Source organism: Dermacentor andersoni, chromosome 6, assembly GCF_023375885.2.
Source record: "Dermacentor andersoni chromosome 6, qqDerAnde1_hic_scaffold, whole genome shotgun sequence".
In the NCBI taxonomy this organism is placed as follows: domain Eukaryota; kingdom Metazoa; phylum Arthropoda; class Arachnida; order Ixodida; family Ixodidae; genus Dermacentor; species Dermacentor andersoni.
Genome location: NC_092819.1, coordinates 156546535 through 156566361, shown reverse-complemented (window position 1 = coordinate 156566361; position 19827 = coordinate 156546535). Strand labels below are relative to the sequence as shown.

The 19827-nt window shown below is 46.8% G+C and overlaps 1 protein-coding gene across 1 annotated transcript; it reads right to left on the bottom strand.

Moving 5' to 3' along the window:
* Positions 1–701: 701 nt before the first annotated feature.
* On the bottom strand, positions 702–16317 carry LOC126523467 (uncharacterized). The gene is made up of 2 exons (XM_050172072.3): positions 13096–16317; positions 702–10298 (listed from the first exon to the last, which is right to left on the bottom strand). Exons 1-2 carry the CDS (start codon positions 14713–14715, stop codon positions 9975–9977), a joined length of 1944 nt encoding a protein of 647 aa, XP_050028029.2. The 5' UTR covers positions 14716–16317; the 3' UTR covers positions 702–9974.
* Positions 16318–19827: the final 3510 nt, after the last annotated feature.

The window sequence follows — 19827 nt, the reverse complement described above, 5'->3', positions numbered from 1 at the left end:
TGCCCTCAAAGTGGACATGGCTATGTTATTGCCGCAAACTTGCCGATATTAAGAATATTATCCATTACTGATACGGAAGAAGCTGTTTCAATGCGCACAATGTACTCGCGAGAAGAAAAAAAATTGAGTTTGGCGTGTTCGGCTAGCTCCGCTGGCTGCCATTTTTTTTCCGCATTGCACGCTATTACAGTGGCAGCTGCCTGTTTGTTGACCTGTTATCATCCCGCAGCACATGTGGGATGAAATGTTTTTTTTCTTTTCGTGGAAAATTCAACCTGCATAACGATCGCACCCCTGAATTTGTGTCAATTTTTTTTTACAAGACAGTGCGATCATTACGCGAGTAAATACAGTACAGATCAGTTTGTTGAACCTGTTTGAGTGTTTGGCCTCAATATGAGAGCCACCATCTTCTACCAGTTTTGGTGTGTACTTCTGGCACACAACCACAACAATAAAGATATAGTTCCTGTGGTAACGATGGTTCTGTTAATGTCACATGAGCCCAGCACTCATCAGGAATGTTTAGATGTGCCAAGCATCTTGTGCAGAAGGCAAAACCTGAGGGGAAAGCATTGGTAGCTTGCTATTAACGCATGGGAATGCTAATGATTACCGTTACTGTTGCGCAACAAAAATGCACCCCAGAATGGGTGAAATTTCCAATGGCACATTTCTGTGGTCAAATAGGCGCAGAGGCATCAGGAGTATAGCAGTCAGAGTCCAATCAATTATTCTGTCATTGCAACTACAGGGCGCTGAGGGAGTGCCTTTTAAGGCTGCTGTCTACCCACGGGAATGCACTGCAGGAGTGTAAAGTGCACTTTCTGCAACATACAGTAACCAACCAATCGTAAAACAGACGAGCACAGGGAGGGCAAGGCTGGAAGCGTAAAGCAGGGGCAAGAAGTCTGATAAGTGCAATCTGAAAGCTGTAATGGTTTCCACAATTGTAAAGGCATTGAATGCTTTTACACCAGAGCACTAATTATCATCCGAGAGTGCGCTTCCTCGTGCTAACATGCAACAAACGTTGAGCTCCTTTCCGATACTTGGGAAGGGGGGTCTAGGCACGCACAGCATTATGGAAGTAATGCACGACACAACATGAGCGTGTAACACAATGTGTACCTAAGCAGTGAAGAGAAAACGCTGAAGAACGTAAGGGTATGCTAGAAATACGATGATTATAAGGTATCACTCGGGGCAGATGTATACGTCAAAAGATGCAACAGTAACATTTTCCATGGGTGCAGCTTCAACTGCCATGACATCAATACGCAAAACAGGTATGCAGTATATACTAACAGTGACGAAAGAAAGCCACCATAGGTTTGCACAAGAAGAATACAGCTGGGCACAGAACATAGGGGCACAACAGTATTCAGGAACAGTACGCATCAGAGTAATTAGCAGAAAATTAATAGTATTTAGAAAACGATAATGGAAGTACAAGGCCAACAAGCATGTATCACAGAAAAAGGGGCACTAAAGTATTACTACTACGACAACTTAGGCAAAAAAGAGATAAAAGAAACGTGTAAATTGCTGTTATCTTGTACAATATGAATTAACGAGAGCTGTAATCAGGAAAGAAGAAAGCATGTGCAAGTGTAAAAATAGTGGCAATTCCAAACAACCATTAAGATGAGCTTGACAATAGCAAGATATTCACACGGAGATGACATTTTGAAAAGCACAACCATGGATATGGGTTACTACTATGGCCACATGTACCTGAGCGAAGGACCGAGGGAACGAAACACGTATTGGATCGAGCAAGTTAAAAGTCGCATTATTGAAAGAACTGTAGCATTCACAAGACAAACACAAGAAAGCCGACAGGACGAATGATACATCCAATGAGGTCATGCGGTTACCATTCTTGTGTCTGTCATGTGAATGCTACGGTTATTCCTTCAGTACGAAGTGACTCGCCCAAGAACAAGTTATGTAACAGCACCACAGCACAAAAATGAAGTAATTTAATCAGAGTACTATATAGAGAAGACATATTGTTTATTTGCCATATTTTATCAGGGGCTGAATCCACAAAGCGATTTGCCTGTGGGAATTGTTTATCATTAGTCCATGGCTTTGCTTCTGCTTTCATTGGGTATCGTGATTGGCTGGTGCCCATTCCAACAGATTACTTTTGTGTACGAACAGTGTGAATCCAAACCCAATTTGCAGAGAATTGTATGTAAGTGGTTTACATTGTAATTTTGAAGCATCAACGTAGGCAGCGGTGTACATTTCCACCCTCATTTTAACACTGCCGACACTCATTAGTCACTGATATGAGGATCAATGCTCTATGTTTGCATTCTAATACAGCACAAATTTGACGATGTAACTGTGATCCTTCTATGAGGAAAACGAGGAATCTGGCAGGATGGGCCACTGCAAAGCACTTCATTTCACAGAAGTATTGGAGAAGGTTGAGCATGAGCCAAATGCCACATAGAGAGGAGCAAACAGACGACACTTGATTTGATCACACTTTGAAAGGCACACAAGTCAAAATGAGACACCTTACACAGTGGAATGTTTCTAAAGTGCAGTGCTCCATAAGCAAGCCCGACTGATTCTCTCCGTGTTCAAAAGCTTGAACTAGAGCACTGCCCCTGATGTCCTAGCTTACGTTTTCAAGCCTACTGGAGCAATGATACATATGTTTTCATTTTCCAGATATTTTCGCATATTCCATTCTAAGATGTCCGAGAAAATAACTTGCACTTTAATAAGGCTCTTACGTTCAAGTGCCTGTAATTCCATTTCGAGTGCCTGCGATTCCATTCTAGGATGCTTTCAAGGAGAAGTAAGGAAAAAATGCAGAAGTGGTTCGATTATGATCTTTCACTGAGGGCACAGAGGAAAGCCAATGCTTTTTATGTTTAACTTGCGCTTGTGTACTTTCAACTCTTACTTTTCCTGGAAAAGCAAGATGCAGCGATGCAGTTTAATCCCGAATGAATATCTTTCCATTTCGCTTGCGGCCAAATGTTGTGTACAAGCAATACGCTGAGGTGTACGACATCCCTCACTTTGTAACAATGGAAAGTATTATCGGGGCTTTCACAGTTCCAAGTTCGTACTCGTTTCTCTTCCTTTTGTATGCCAAGCTACAATCCTTCCCAATGATGACAGAAGGAGCAGATTTATTCACAAGGAATTTGCATCTCTTATCTTGCCAGTGGTCTGCAGATACTGTACTAGCAGATGAGCAGATAGTGGACGACAGGACGTATGCTACAGTTTCAAATGATGCTTTAGAAACCTGCTGAAACCAGGTCTCATGTGTCATTCCATGTCTTTCAATGGACCCCTCACCAGGCTTGGCAATTTTAAACAGGCAGGTGTACCGTACACATCATGCACTGCCAATCGTGTCTGCAAAGTATTGCAGCATTGCGGGCCATGAAAAGAGCTGAAATTTCAAACAAAATACCGCACGCCCTCCCTACCAAGGAACCTCCACCCTCGGTCAGAGTCCAGGTCACACACATAAAAGTGCCAACATAGAATGCAGTGCTAGCTACATCACTCACCATGGCACGCGATTTTGCTGAATCATCCAGTGCACAATGCTGTCATTTTGAATGCACAGTGCAGCAAAAGAAGGAAGAAAGAAAAAGAAAAGAGGCAGGGCTCGACGCACGAACAAGACGCAGTCTCTTGGCTCTGGTATGGCGGAAGGCAGGGAAGGAACGTCACTTGCGGAAGCTTACTCAAGGCACAGGGAGAGAGTGTCCCCATTGGCAGTGACACTTGCCTCCCGGCGGTACGGTAAAAGGACAGTTAATTTCTTCTCTCTCCTAGACTAATGAACTGATTAAAAAAATTAATTTGCTAGGACATCCCTCAGACGACATTTTACAAGCTCCAGTGGATAACCAAAATTTGCAATGGGGCCCGGTGAGGGGCCCTTTAAGCTAGAGCAAAGTTTAGGCTCCGTCAAAATCAAACAGCCTGACCTTTCATTCTTATTGGTTAAAAGAAAGTCTCACCTCGTGCCATTCCTTGTTAAACAAGACTGCGAAATAGACATTGTCACCACTTTGTGCTATTCAATGCACAAGAAAGTCCCTCCACCCTTAGATTCCTAACACCCCATGAAGAAAAAAAAAAATCTAAAGGATGCTCAGTGGCACAGACCCTTCATGTATTAGCTACGAGTCAGAACAACGCAATATACTGAGAGAAAACATCGACACAACAACTGAATGAAGAAAGAAAGTCAGACAACTGTGCATTCTATCTCAGAGGAAAACAAGCACGAAAACAGTAGAAACTGATGAGACAAGCGCTGTCCTTTTCTCTTCATCTTAGTACAATTCTCTTTTCCTGGACTCCAACCCATGCTCGGGCAACAGGTCAGAAATCCACACCAGACTTTAGCACTGGGTGAAACACTCCTTGCCCCAAGCAACGAGTGAAACCGATGAAATTTATACAAGACAGACTGCCAATTTCCAGGACATCTACAGACAGTGATCCAACCACCACATTCATAGCTTTTACTCGTATTGGCTTGCTGACATTAAGGTAACCTGTATTGGTGCTGTTACTGGACCACAAACTGAGCTCAGAAGCATGACACCCTGCAGGCTTAATCATTTAATGCCGAATAAATGTTTTTTCTAACTACCCAATTCCGGCAACGAAGAATGTTTCTGTGGTTAGGACTGCAGATTCTCTCATATGTGAAAACAAAAGGTCCCTGCACTGACCGTCGAAAGGTTATTCCTCATCATGCATGGTGAACCCAGATTTTAGCATACCGTATTTACACGATTGTAAGTAGACCTATTTTATTAATTTGAAAATCTGAAGTGGGAGGGTCGACTTACAATCGAAACCAAAACATGGCACCACCAAAAAAGCGAAACCCACGAGATATCAGGGGCGCCACAGCGTAGTTACAATTTTATGTTTGCTCTATGACCCTACCTGTAGCTTTTCACTATCCTGCATGTTTGTTCGCTTTTCAGAAGAGCTTTTCAACATTTTTGAGAGTTTTACAGTGCACGCAACACTCATGGGGGGCGTCGATAGTTGCTGGAAGTGGTGCTGTTCCATTCGCGGCGTCACCCTCAGAACGGCGACTCTTGCGGGCAGTAGCGACAGTTCATGAACGAGCAAACGCCGCTCATGCGTTTCTCTTTCCCTGTAGCTCTTAGTTCGACGCGTTCGACTCGACTGCCGGCTACGCGCTACTTCCATGCTTCTTCGGTCGTCACAAGTGCACCAGGCCCACTAAACATTCTGCGATCGTTCAGAGCAGCGTTCAAGAGGGCTGCCATCCTTTACGCCTAAGAAACAAATCACTGCGCAGCGGGCCGCAAGTTCGATGTTTCTGAATGGGTGGTGCGAGAGTGCCGACTGCAGCGAAGCAAAATTTTCAGCTGTGACGGCAAGCAAAAAATTTCCCACAGGCCGAAGTCGGGACGCTTTCCGGAGCTGTCGGCAAAGCTTGCGGCGTACGTCGCTGAAATGCGTGATCGGCCCCTGTTAGTGCAGTGCGACATAGTCATGAAACAAGCCCGGATGTTCGCCTCTTAAGTACCTGCTCCGCCGTGAGTGTGAGTGGCTCGCGCTAGAAGACCGCAAACTTCCGTCAACCGAACCTGTCAAAAGAGCCTCCCTGACGGGTGCGTGCGGTTTGGTGCATTCGGCGTGGGCTGCTGTTCCACAATATGTCATGGCGCGGTCGTTTGCCAAATGTGTAATTTCGCCGGACGACGATGCGCTGTGGGACCTTAGCAGTGATGACTATGGCAGCACTAGAGAGGATGATGGCACAAGTGATGACGACCAGTCCAGTGACCATGCCAGCTAATAAATTTTCGTTATGGAATGCACCCTCGGGTATGCTGTTTGTTTTTTCCCTGTCACACGCGATATGGGGGGGGGGGGGGGGTCAACTTACATTTGAGTCGAACTACAATCGTGTAAATACGGTATGTGTATGTGACTGCCGACTCCGATCTGTCTACTCATGCCATAAAAGAATGCATACAATTAAGTACTAGCTAGCAGCATGTCCATAAATAACATAGGGGCTTTGAGGGAGAAGTATCTGAAAGTCAGACCAAATTCTGTCCTTAAAATATGTTGTGCCTGCTGTCTCTTTATTCTGCCTCGGCCAAGACTAACGCAACACAATTTCAATAAAGCAAGCCTTTAATTTAAGCACAAGACACTTGCTTCACCACAAAACAAAACAAAACAAAACAATAAAACATAGAATCTGAGGATATCAGAGTGACAAGGGGATTGTTAAGGTTAGTGCCTGCTAAGAACGCTTCTTATTTGCAACGTGAAGATGCACTACTGAAAAAACACAACTTAAGACACCTTATTCAGCAACAGTGTTAATGGTACCCTACAAACAATATTTAGCTTTTTTTTTTCTTTTTTGCTGGAATGCCAACAGAAGGCAACAACCTGTTCAGACACCTGTACTCAAATTTTGGTCTGCATATATCTTTCCATGCTGCTTCTAGCAAGTGCACTGAACTAACCCGCAAGAATAAGTCAGCCGACACTACACAGCCTGGCTGCTGCTGGTGCATCGTGCCAATACGCCTGTTATCCCCCTCCTCTCTTTTTACTAGCTCATTACAGTAGAACCCTGCTGTTACGTTCCCGGCTGCAGCGTTTTCCTGGCTGCCAAGTCTTCGTTGGTTGGTGCTGGCATCGCCCCCGTAGGATCCCATGCATTAGAAACCCCGCTGTTACATCGTAATCGCAGGAACGCTCCCGTGTGCTACGTTGATAACTGGCGCCCCAATCGGGCTCAAGCGATGAGCAGCGATGACCATGTTGGCTTTTCGCGTGGACTGGCCCGACTTGACTACAAAATCAGCCGCACGATGTTGTGCCATGCTTCTGCGACAGGAAAAAAACTGCAAGGGGGCATCTGCGCAGACTGTACTACCATCAGGCTGCAGGACCTCTGTCAAGCCTGCAAGCTTTTAGTCCTGTCTCCTTCTGTCCAAGAGAAAATAAAGACTGAATTGGATTGAATTGAAATTGAATCATTGTTTATGTCAGTGGTTGCATCAATTGCGTGGTTGCGCTTGCCCCGCTTACGCTCGCTGTCCTTTGCCACCTTTTCGCTGCCTTGGCTTCTTTATGCTGTGGACTCGCCTCACCGCAGTCGTGTGTGGGCTGCTGTCAGTGGCTTCTCTCCAGTGCCTAGGAGGAAACTAGTCTGCTGAGGAAGCGTCCGCTTGTTTTTTTCTATGGCGTCAAGAAAGCAAAGAGCACCTTCACTGGAAGAAAAGTTGACGATTCTGCGCAAAGTGGACGAAAACCCAACGAGGAAGAAGGTTTGCGTAGCGAAGGAGTTAGGGCTAACGCTGTCTACCCTTAACTCCATTATCACTAAAAGAGGCAAAATTGAAGAAAACGCCCGGACCTTCGACGTCATATGCAAGCAAGGCTGGGGTGCGTTGCACATGCACCTTGGTGAGGCCGTTTTCAAGTGGTTAAAGCATAGCAGAGCAGCAGATGTTAACTTTGACGGAACAATATTGCAAGAGAAAGCGATGAAGGTTGCTGACAAACTCGAGATCGAAAATTTTTCTGCGTTGAACAGGTGGGTTCACCGTTTCCAAAGGAGGCATGGGATCTGCTACAGATCAGTCGGCAGAGAGGCTGCCGGCGTTGACATGGCAACCGTCCACAGATTGAGAGAGTGTGGTGTCCATAGTTAAGGATTACGAACCCAGAAACATCTTCAACGCAGACGAAGCAAGCCTTTTCTTCAAGCTGCAGCCAGACAAGACATCGAGCCTTAAGGGCGAGTCCTGTCATGGCAGGAAATGCAGCAAAGAACGTCTGCCTGTGCTGCAACTCAGATGGCTCGGAGATGATGAAACCCTGGGTCACAGGAAAATTTCAAAACCCTTGCCACCTGCCCTGCCATTACAAGAAAAATTCTAAGGCATGGATGACCAGCTCGCTCTTTGAGAAGTTCCTGACTTACATGGACAGAAAAGTCGCTCCTTTGTTGCACAACTGTTCCGCGCACCCAAAAGATACCTTGGCGCTACGGAATGTCAAGGTCGTGTACCTTCCGGCCAACACGATTAGCCACCTACAGCCCTTGGATGCTGGCATAATTAAGAGCGTGAAGCACTTTTATCGGAAGTGCATTGTCAAGCGGTCGCTGGCAAGTGTGGCGCGTGGGAAGCAGCGGACAGGCATCGCAATCTTAGATGCCATGCATTACTTGGTTGCAGCCTGGAGCACCGTCACTGCACCTGCAGTGGCAAATTGCTTCGCTAAATGTCTCGGCGGCGCCACTTGCACCAATGAAACAGTAGGGGACGATGTTTTTGAAGACTGCAACCAGCTCACCACGGAAGCTGTTGGTGCCAACGGGATCGCTTACAGTGATTACACTTCTGTAGACAACGCCGTTGTACCTTCGAGGTTCTCGCCATCGACCAGATCATGTCTGAGTGTGCCGAGTCCTCCACAATTGACAACGAAGTTGACGAGGAGGAGGAGGAAGAGGAGCAGCTAGTGGAGCCAACCTTTATGCCAGCAGTAGGGGCTTGGATCAGAAGCTACGTGCGTTCAAGTGACGATCCAGAAATCCACGCGGCTTTGCTAATGCTAGAAAAACGTCTTGTGCTCGTCGGTCGGGACAAGATGTGGCAGACAATGCTCCACTATATTTTTTTGTGCTAAGCAAGCAATAAAGTTGTGTACAGTTCACCACTGGAGACATTCTTTTTAATCGTTTTATTTTCTGGCTCTTAGGTTCTTTTTGTACGGTCCCTTGAAAAACTTATCAGCGGGGTTCTACTGTACTACAGAAATTTCCCATTAGGTCGAATTCGGTTTAGCCGAATTCTTGAATATAACAAACATGAGAACATTTGTTTAGTTTTCCATAGACTAATAAAAAAAAAAAAATCCACTTAAGATGAACCGCCACACATGCGCTCTTCGGTTAGGATGAACATTCGGAGTGCCTGCTACCGATCCTGGAGGCTAGGGTAGACAAGTCCCCTTGTTGAAACATTGGCTCCCACCTGACACACCTTTTGTTCAAACTCTGCTCACTACTTCAAGCCTCCATCTTTCTGTGAAGCTCACCTTGTCATGAACAAAGACTGTGACTGTGCAGTATTTCTTTTCCAAGCGATCATGTGAAATCATTGCAGAGAAACTGGATCTGCACTGTACACTCATCTTTTCATCAGTCCACAGAACTAGGCAAATGTGGAAAACAAAAAAGCTAGCAGGAACTGTTCTGCTAGGACTCGGAAAAATATTGAGGAGCCTTCGTGGCAGTTTGCGCTTGCCGTGATTGCAGCATGAAAAGAAGGGCTATATTATCCACCACCTTCTCATTTCTATTCACAACACTAAAACTGTGAGGTCACAGCAGCGGGACTAGCAATTCGCTTTGCACACGTTGAGCCATGAGATGTGCAACAAGGAGAGGCAAGATAAAGTGGCTCGCATTTTATATCCAACGACACGTTGAAACGTGGCCAAATCAATATTTACATCTCTCTCGCTCTTTTCCTTGATTGTAAGCACACACACACACAAACACACACACACATGCGCACACACAAAAAGGTACCCAAGAGAGCCCATTTCCCAGACATTTAGCATAAAATCCTTCACTGCCTATGCTACCACGTGGCTGATACTTTACAGACTCCAAGAGAAACCATGCTACGGTAAACAATAAGAGTGATTAAGGTTACACACGGTGCTTCTCTCACCAAAACCCCATAAGGCAACAACAAAAGAACAGCTCTTCATCATCACTGCACTTGCCTTTTGCAATAAAATGTAACATCCCTGCGTAGCAGACCAGCAAAAACATGCCCATGCTTGATGTTGTTGCCGCAGTCTCATTCGAGACCACCTGGCAACAAAACAAGCCCAACATGCCTTGCCCCTCTAGTGAAGGGTGTAGCCACCCTACGTCAAACCTTTCAGCCCTTGACGGCTTCCATCAGCACAGGCTGGGGGTCCCTGTTGTACGGCTTGGTGAGGCCAATGAAATTGGACGCACGGCAGAGGATGCTGAGCTCATTTGTGAAGACGATGGTGGGATTGGCATTGTCGCCATTGCTGCCGTCAAAGTGGATTCGTGGCTGGCCCGGCATACGGCGTGGAAGAGGCCGCACCCCTGGGGCATGCACATGCAGTGCGCGCAGCTGCGGGAGCCGTGGCACAAGCATGTCAAGCAAATGCTGCTGTTCCGCAGGCCGCAATGGAGCGTTTGAAGTCAGGCACAGCAGCTCCAGGGATGAGGCCTGTGTAAAACGAAGACAAAACTAGCATAGGTTAGCAGGCAAGGCGGTAGTTATATGAACAAAGACATGTCACTGGTTTCTAGAGAAGTAGTAACAAAACAAAATGGAATAAAAGGGCCCACCCGGGGACGTACTATAAAACAAAATGTGCTACAATGTATTCTAAAAGGCAACCTAAGAAACAAATGACCAAGCGTAAATTTTCCTTTCTTTAGTTTGTTGATTTAGAATGTGCCCCACAAACATACATAATCATCAAGTGACAAAAGAACGATCTGCAAGTTCTAAAGTAATATTAGGCTAAAACGCCCAAGATGAGTAAGCAGGTTTATTTGCTTTGTTCAGAAAGTGTTTTGCTTCGAGTTGCTTTGACTCCCCTTTTTATTCCAGGGCAGCCTTTAGAGCATCTAAGCCCCTTTTTTGTAAGTTTGTAAGTAGCATAGATTACACAAAAATAAGTTTGCTAAGTAACAAACCAAGGCTCTCCAACAACCAACAGTCAACTAATGTCCCAGCAAATGCTGCAACAAGTATAAATTTCAGTAACCTGCCTGCACCTTCCTTGAATATCTTGCAATTGTCGCCACCATTTGTGCTTGCCGTGTTGTGCCAATACACATACGAAAGCTACTGGCTGAATTTCTCATGATGTCACAAGCAAAGCAGTATTTCCTGCAGGGCCAGAAGTAAAAAAATCAATGACTCTTGACAAATCAGCTGTGCCGAAAAAATGGTCTCCATCCTCAGTTGACGCCACAGACTCATCTTGGACATCACATTAATACCAGAGCTCAGTGCAACGATGAGCAAAGCAACTAGACATTGCTCAATGTTGGCACAAGACTTGCAAAAACAAGAGGAAAGCAAATAAGGTGTAACAATTTGATCGCTTGATTGCCCATGACTTGACTCATTCAAAGCTCACAAAAAGACTTCTTGTTGCAAAAGATTTGCGAGTTGATGCCTTTTGATATAAGGAATAACGAGAGAGGTAGTGGCCGAATACTGCACCAGGGAGGCCAATTCCCGTTTTGGTGAGGAAAGCTTGCTGAAGCCCAGTGGGCCTTCTTAATTTGGTTGCTCCTGAACTAGCAAAGCCCCATAGCGCACGGCAATATATGGCTGCCTGCCGCGACATCTTCACCGCAGTACTCACCCGCCCGTCTCACGTGAAAACACCAGTGCGCACTCAGCTTCTCATTTTGGTACCAGCGAATCTTCTCCGGGGTCGTCGTATGCGGGATTCACAGCTATCATTGCCAATTCTATAGCGATAAGCATCTTCGCCTAACTGTTCACAGTGCATGGTGCCGCTGGTAGCACAGCGCACGCTTATAACAGGTAATAATTGAAATGCGCCACCGTTCTCTACTGCAGACTGCAATTGTATACTTTTTCCGGTCGCCAGATCCCATGTGAACAAGAAAAGGCGCGAGTGATTGTGAATGGTATATAGTCACCCGTTTCAAGTGAAAATGACAGCACGCACAATTTTTTTATTCCAGTACCAGCAGATCTCCATCCCAGCATGGGCCCTATAACATAAAACTATCAGTTATTATTAAAAACCGGCCATTAGCCCTCCCTCACAGGTCAGAATGGTTTGGGTCCAGCCCATGTGGGCACAGCCCGAGCCATTTTGACCTATCACGGAGGGTTAATGACTGATTTGGAATAACAACAGATTGGAATAGTTTTACGTTATACCAGCTCATGTCGAAATAAGAGTACCAGGTATAGATTACTCTAGTGTCTCGTCATAAGAGGCGGATGGTGTCACCGTTTCTTTGTAGTGAATTAGCTTGTCTGGCTTCGTTGCAGATGATTCACACTTGAAAATTATTATGGATGAAAAGGCAAGTAATGCACCCAATTTGAGCATTATATGGCATGCAGAGTAAAATGCCACCTGTCGACATTTGAGTTGCAACTTAGCCAGTAATCTAGCTGGAACAGTCATATATACGTAACGCTCTTATTTAAGCAACATTCAGTTGTGTAAATAAGAGCACTGGTGCTGCCAGAACTTGTGCACGAATTGTGAGTGGTAGCATAGGTACCTTAATCCTGTGAACACTGCCAGGGCATGAATGAGACCGGTCAGAGCTCCCGTAGAATCAGTAATTAAGTTTAATTGAATTCTGGAGCTTTACGTGCCAAAACCACAATTTGATTACGAGGCACTGGTCAGTAAGTTTACTACTCTGTGCACCATCGATGAGTTGCCCTAGGGTGCAGTGCCAGCTGAGCAGATCTTGCCAAAAATGTTCCACTTCTGTGGACTTACCACCTTACTGTGGTCTTGGCTACATGCCTTTGCTGCAAGACTGATGCAAACAAGAGTTACCTCCCGACTGCTGCATGAACCTGCTGTCACAATTGGTATGCAGTACAATGAATCAACAATGGCCATTTCAGATATGGTAAAGAAGATACTGCCATTGCAAAGGTGCCTATGTTTTCTGGAGCTTATTAAAGTGCTCCCTTATGCCAAGTTCATCTGTCAATTCCGTGTGTCCATTCCCCAGAATAACATGCCACAAAAAAAAATTCTGCAAAGTGAGCTGCAGCTTGAGAAAGCAAGGTGCTCTGCTTTCATGAAGCCAAGCTTTCTGGAATGTCATTACCTTACAGTTTTGGCAGATGGTCGCAGTGCTTCTGAAGATAGATGGAAGCAGTGGAGCGAGCTTGAGCAATAATTCTGGAAAGCCAGAACCCTCCACTTGATCCACGTTTTGTGTTGGCGCGACCACATACATGCTGTGGTGTCGCAACTGAAACTGACGGTGGCCCTCACCTTGGTGATCTGGTCGAGCAGCAGGTGCGAGCTGAGCGTGAGTGCGGCGTGCTCCATCTTGAGGACGCGGAGGCCGCCCGCCTGGGCTGTCAGCACGGTGCCCAGCCCCTGGGCGTAGCAGCAGAGACCCCTGCGTCCCAGGTGGGACAGCCGCAGCTCGCGCACCCGGCAGCCTGCCAGGAACTGCACGCTGTGCACGTTGCTGAGGCCGCACAGCGTCAGCCGCCGCAGAGGTCCCAGCAGCGCCAGCGGCGCCAGCGACGAGTCGCCGCACGTGCGCGGGTCGCTGCACACGGCGCACACGCTGTGCGCGGTCGTCGCGCTGCCGCGGATGTCCAGCTCGTGTAGGGCGAACGGAGCGCGGGCCAGGTCCTCGAGCGAGTTGGGCTCGGCCAGGGCACACGCCGGCAGCGACAGCGCCCTCAGGTGACGCAGGCACGCCGAGGCCAGAAGGGCGCAGCACGACAGGTCAGGCGTGAAGTGGAAGCGGCTGAGGTTGAGCTCGCCCAGCGCCGAGCAGGCGCCCAGCAGGGACCTGAGCGGCGCCTCGTACAGGGCCCCCACGCCGGGCGGGAACGTGGGCCGGTTCAGCGGCAGCGGCGAGAGGAGCGTCAGGGCGTCCAGCGACGACCAGCGGCCGCCCCGAGCCGCCGCCGACAGCTGGCCCGGCTCGTCGACGGTGACGCTCATCTGAGGCATCGCGTCGGCAGTGGTCTCGTCGCCCGCGGGCAGCAGCAGCTCGGAGAGGTGGACGCAGCTGCGCGACTTGCGCGGACGAAGACGCAGCGCGACGTTGTTGCACAGCGTCGCGTAGCCTCGGAACGCCTGCACAAGCGGTTCGTCGTCGCCCAGCAGAAGGTGCCACAGTTCGCGGGACTCGATGAACGCCGAGCGCGACGCGTAAGGGCAGCGACCTCTCGCCGCGTCTGTCGTGTACGTGAAACGCTCGAGCTCGGATAGAGGGCGGTCACCGTACGTCGTCGGGGCGCCGGGCGAACAGCCCTCGCAGCTGCTGGCTCCCAGAACGTGCACGTGCAGGTCCCGCAGGCGCGGACACCGCGGCAGCAGCCGGCACAGCGTGTGCACATGGACAGCGCTCTCGACCAGTTCGACGTACATTGAACGGATGCCCGACGTGGCCCGGCTGTTCTTGGCGTCAAGCACCATCAGGGCGGGCCCCATCTCGTCGCGGCCCTCGCGGCAGCCCAGCAACGACCAGTGGAGAAGCTCCAATTTGTCCAGCCTGGTCAGCACGAGCTGGAACAACGCACGACTGCTCAGGCGACAGTTGACGCAACGAAGCGTGGTGAGGTTGACGCAGCGTGCCAGCCCATGTTCGATTGTGGTCGACTGTGGCAGGACACAGTTGGTGAGATCCAGGTTCGAAATGGCCGCGGCGCGAGGTGCCCGCAGGAAGCGGCTCAGCGTGTCGTCCGAAAGCGTTTCCGCCGAGAAACGGACCGTGCCCACAACCGAGCGGTCGCTCGTAAAACTCGCCAAAAGGGGCGACACGTCCGCGATAGCCAGGATGTCTTCCGGGTCTACGAACCTCAGTATTCGCATCCATACCTCAGGCGGCAGCAGATGATCCAGGTTGCAATCCTGCTGCATGGCGTCCATCTTACGTTACTTGTGCTGTCGCTTTCCTCGCGGTGTTGATTAATGCAGCGGTGCTCTCCTCAAGCGAGCGTCGTCGGATGCACCATGACTTCCTGCGTAACCGGCGTACAAGACTCCGTCACTGGCAGAAATTATAGTGCGCTTGTCTGAATGTTCCACTTTGCCGCATTGACGTACGTGTGAATCTCAGTCCCAACCGTGGGCGACCATATGGGGAAGGAAAAAAAACAAAACCCACGTGACCTTTGAAGCACCCTAGCTTGGATTGACTCGGCTAGTGTACTACTAAACCTGAAAACTACGGTAGCTAGATGGGCATGAAACTATTTTTTAAAGGCGAAAAGTAGACACTGCACAAAAGATTGGTCAAACACAGGATAGCACCTATCCTGTGTTTGACCTTCCTTGTGTGCCGTGTCTTTATTGCGCCTTAAAAAAATTTGTCAAGCATGCACCAACTAGGCCCACAGAAAGGTTTATGAAAACGAAACCACACGCGTTGACGCCCACTTCACGCTTCACACGTGAGTTGTGTTATGGCAGCGAACGCATGGCGCATTTCACAATAGAAAAAAAAAAAAAAAAAAAAAAACTTGCTTTTCTAGTGACTATAATCCACTACACACCGTACTCCCATGTACTCCTCTAGGGTTGGATCCTTCAGAATGGAACGCTGCGATTTGTAGCATACAATTGAGGGAAACAAATATGTGTAAGAAAGACTGTGGGTCAGCGCCATGGCTTAGTCACGGCAAGAAAAAAACGTCCGAAAACTAATATCCAAGCAATATATTTTACGTAGCGCTCAGCATATTAACACACTGCATGTGCGTCACTTTCACATGGCCTCCGATATTGCTGGCATCCGTTGTTGAAGCAAGCAGTGTCGTTGATAGAGCGGAATGTCGGCGCTCGTCTTGAGGCGAGCGGGGCGCGCTCTGCATGGGAGAATAAACGAATAAACCCGAATTTGGTCTGTAGAAAGTAATTCGAAGTGATGGAAGAGCCAATTGCAAAATACTCGATCGTTACAGAAGGCTGGCCCCGAAAGATATTGGTGACGAAATGTCTCGTGCGTTTTGGGCACATGTAAAAATTAACGCTCTTTATTAGATTCACGTGTCAGACATATGACGTAGAGAGCATTATAAAATAGTGCACCAAAACGTATTCACCTTGAAACTTATGTAGAGCACGTGGAGTTTTGGCATGACTATGCAACGCAACGTTCGGTAACGAGATTATTCGATCAAGTCAGAAAACAAAGATTTGTATGTGGCAGGCTCTGAAACACCAAAGACCTTTGAGAGAGAGGGAGATTGAAAGAAGCTCTTTATTAGAAGGCAGAATTTTTTGCTGGCGTGTTTACTATAGCTGACATGGTACGTACTTGATAGGGATCGAGGCGGAAGGGGACGGAAGGGAAGTAGGAGAATGAAAATAAATATGAAATGCGCGATTGAAGCTGATAACGAACGATATGTACAGGTGAGACGATGGGCGAGTTTAGGCTTTTCGATATGGTATAGCGAACATTCTTTAACGCTTTCCGAGAAGGCCAATTTCTTTCAGTGTCGGAACAATAAATCTGCTATTCTGAAGGGCCGGCTATATATATGACCTAAGACACTGGGTATACGTTAGCAGAGCGTGCAAAAGAAATGTAAAAACGCAAGCGATGCTCCATTTGAAGTTGACGTTAGGTCCGCTGTTGTTGTAGGCATGCTCTTTCGTGAAAAAGAAGGGAAGGATACAAAAGTGAGCATCAATGGTCAACCGCCAGTGCACTGCGTGGATAGCTTTGCTGTGTGTGCTCGCGCAGAGCGCGTGATAGAGCCGTGCAGTGGCCGAGTGCTTGTCCAGCTATCACAGCGCCGTCCACGACAAGAGAGAGTGTTATCTCGCTGCAAAGCATACGCGCCAGTCGTCTGGGACCGGTGTTCACGAAAACAACGGGGCATTCCGCGATTGTGGGTGCACTGCATCTATTGCTCGCACGGGGAAAACTTCTGCGAGGACAGTTCACGGCAAACCGATTAATTTGGCTCCCATCATCGAGCCCGCCGACGTTTGTTTTCCCATGCTCGCGTTGTGACAGCGAGCGCCTTTTATAGGAAGCCATTTGACCGCACGTACCCGTGCACAAGCCTTGGAAGTAATCTTGTTGTATCCTGTGGTTTCGTGAGCGCTCGATCCTTATAGTTAGCATGATTGTGGCACCCACAGGGTGTTTCAGCTAACTTGGGCGAAGTATTAAAAAAAAAAAAAAAAACCATAGGCGCTACGCATGGCGAACTGGCGCAGTATTGTTCTCAGCCATGTGGAGCAGGCCATATCTTTTCCAATCCGCCAAGCTGGGTAATTAACAGATTGCCTAATTAACTTTTTAAATAGTATGTCTATAGCGAAAAATCTATACAGAAGTTGTAGCGCTTGTTCAGAAACATCAGATTATTTCATCTATGCTAAGATAACTGCCCTGCTTAATTTTTTTTCAGCCTTCTTTTAAAGTGCACAAAAAAAAAAAAAAAATACCACATGATTGCCAGCTAACACGCCGCGCTTTCAGTGCCCTCAAATGTAAGTATAGGTGTTCTGCGATGTAAGTTTAACCAATGTCTTGGTCTAACGTATTAGCAGAGGCTGCTCCGCGCACAGAGATCGATTGAACAGGCTGTCGGTGACTGCGATAGACGTTCAGTGAAAAAAAGGGGTGTACCGTTTTAAGAAAAACATTTCTTCGACGAAAAAGCGGCCACTAGGTGCGAATGCAATATTCGATTCAATTCTTTATTCAACATCATCATCATGAGGATGTTAGGTGCGTCGACAAAAAGCCAGAAGAAAGGCTTGACAGAGGTCGACGCACCCTACAATGACTTGGCAACAGTATCGCAGTGTATCATATACAGCATGTGTAAAGCATTCGCAATAGTAACATTGACACAAATGAAACGGTATTTGAACATTACAGGCAAAAACAAAAGCAAGCACAAAGCACTGTGACAAGAGTTTCAGCAGTACATAAATTTATATCAATTCACAGCGCGTTATTTAACGTCTGTGGAAAAATGTAGCTAAGCATTTGGCGACCATAATTCGTTCGCGTTTTAGGCACAAACCACGTGAAGCCAGGGCGGGTAGCATACTTAAGTTCCTCGCATTTCAAAATTGTCAGGTCTGACATAAATGTATTATTCTGTCTTATACTTGTTTTATACCGCCTTAACAGTAAATTTTCATGCAGTTGGGGAAGGGGGGTGATGCCAAGTGACGCAAAGATCGGTGCGGTATGTTCAAATCTCGAAGCATTAACAATATTTCGAACAATTCTCTTCTGAAGCATGTGCAGCCGTCTGGTATTGGTAAATTACGTGGTGCCGCAGACCAAGATACAGTAATTAACGACTGAAGAAAACAGTGCATTGTACAGCATTTGCTTAACACGCTTCGGTAGGAAATATCGCAGTCGGGACACGATACCAACAACCTTTGACAACTTGCCCCTGACCATTTCAACGTGATTGTCCCACGATAAATTTTCGTTAAAGGAAACACCCAGACTTTTGACCACGGGAACTATTTGAATGGACGACGAACCCATATTTAAGCAGATCTGTGGAGTAGACGCAATCTTGTTACGAAGCCTAAATAATACAGTTTTACTTTTTTCGTGTTTATGATTAGCGAGTTCGATTCAGACCATTCATGAAGTAGGCGCAGACACTCTGTAGCTTGCTGTTCAAGATCTCGTTCATGTGCTGCTCGGAAGAACAGAGTGGTATCATCTGCGTAGATCACAAATGTTGGGATCTTACTTAAGCAGACTATGTCGTTCACATAAAGGAGGAAAAGCAGATGTCTCAGAACACTTCCCTGCGGAACGCCAGAAGAAATATGTTTAACATCTGATAGTTCGTTGTTTACTGTTACTTGTTGGACGCGAGAACTGAGGTAGGATCTAATTATGTCAAGACATTTTCCGCGAAAACCGTAGTGTTCGAGTTTGGCTAACATTTTTTGATGATTGATGCGGTCAAACGCTTTCGAGAAATCGATGAAAATACCAAGAGTAAAAAGCTTTTGCTTAAAGGACTCTGAGATTAGTTCTTTTTGGGTTAGAAGTGCAGTCTCTGTCGCAAAGTTCTTCCTAGAACCATGCTGGCTTGGCGTTAGTATATTAAATTTCCCACAGAAACTAGACATTCGCGTATACAATATCTTTTCAAAACACTTTGAGAAAATCGGAAGAATAGAAATTGGGCGATAATTTGATAGGTCGTTTTTGTTTCCACCTTTATGAACAACGGTTACTTTAGCAATCTGCATTCGTTTAGGGAACACTGCATGTTCGAGGCAACAATTAAAAATATGTTCTAGGACTGGGCTTATTATATCGGCTACATATTTTACTGGTTGAATCTTAAGGTCATCTATGTCCCGTGAGCTACTGTTGCGGAGGTTAAAGAGGCAAGCTTCGATTTCGCTGGTGTCTGTTGGCATCAAGAATGCAGTGGAAGGAACTCGCGAGTCAAGGCATTTGACATTCGGGGGGGGGGGGGGGGGCACTATTGCTATCTATCAAAGACACGAAAAAATCATTAAATTTTTAGGCTAATAATTTACCACCCAGTGGTATGTTGTCCTACTAAGACTTCAAGCATGCCACTGGCATGTGCACCTCGATTCAAAATTCCATTTATTGTTTTCCATACAAGGTCACTCCTTTTTAACACGTCTGGGTTGAATAACTTTTCCATATACTCTTGTTTTGCTCGGCGTAGAAAAGACGTCACTTTGTTTCGATACGTCTTAAAACGCGCCAGGTCATCCTGTGATCTGCTTTTGATGAAGCGGTTATAAAGATCGTTTTTTTGTTTTATCATTTGAAAACATTCGCCGCTTATCCAGGGTTTACGAGCCTTACGAGGGTTTTTAAGCGTCTCAAGTGGAAAAATTTGCTCATAAACAGACTTAAATGTGGTAATGAAGGCATTATAAGCGTCCTCTGGATCGCTTTCACGGAGTACAGTACTGCAGTTCACACCTGCAAGTGCTGACCGAAAAGAATTCATTGTGTTTTAGTTTATGCGCCGGTATAGTACCGCAGGA

Coding starts and splice junctions, on each gene's coding strand:
- LOC126523467 (XM_050172072.3), bottom strand. CDS start 14,715: ATGGACGCCATGCAGCAGGATTGCAACCTGGATCATCTGCTGCCGCCT. Junction 10,299..13,095: donor TGCTCGACCAGATCACCAAG/GTGAGGGCCACC, acceptor CGTTTTACACAG/GCCTCATCCCTGGAGCTGCT.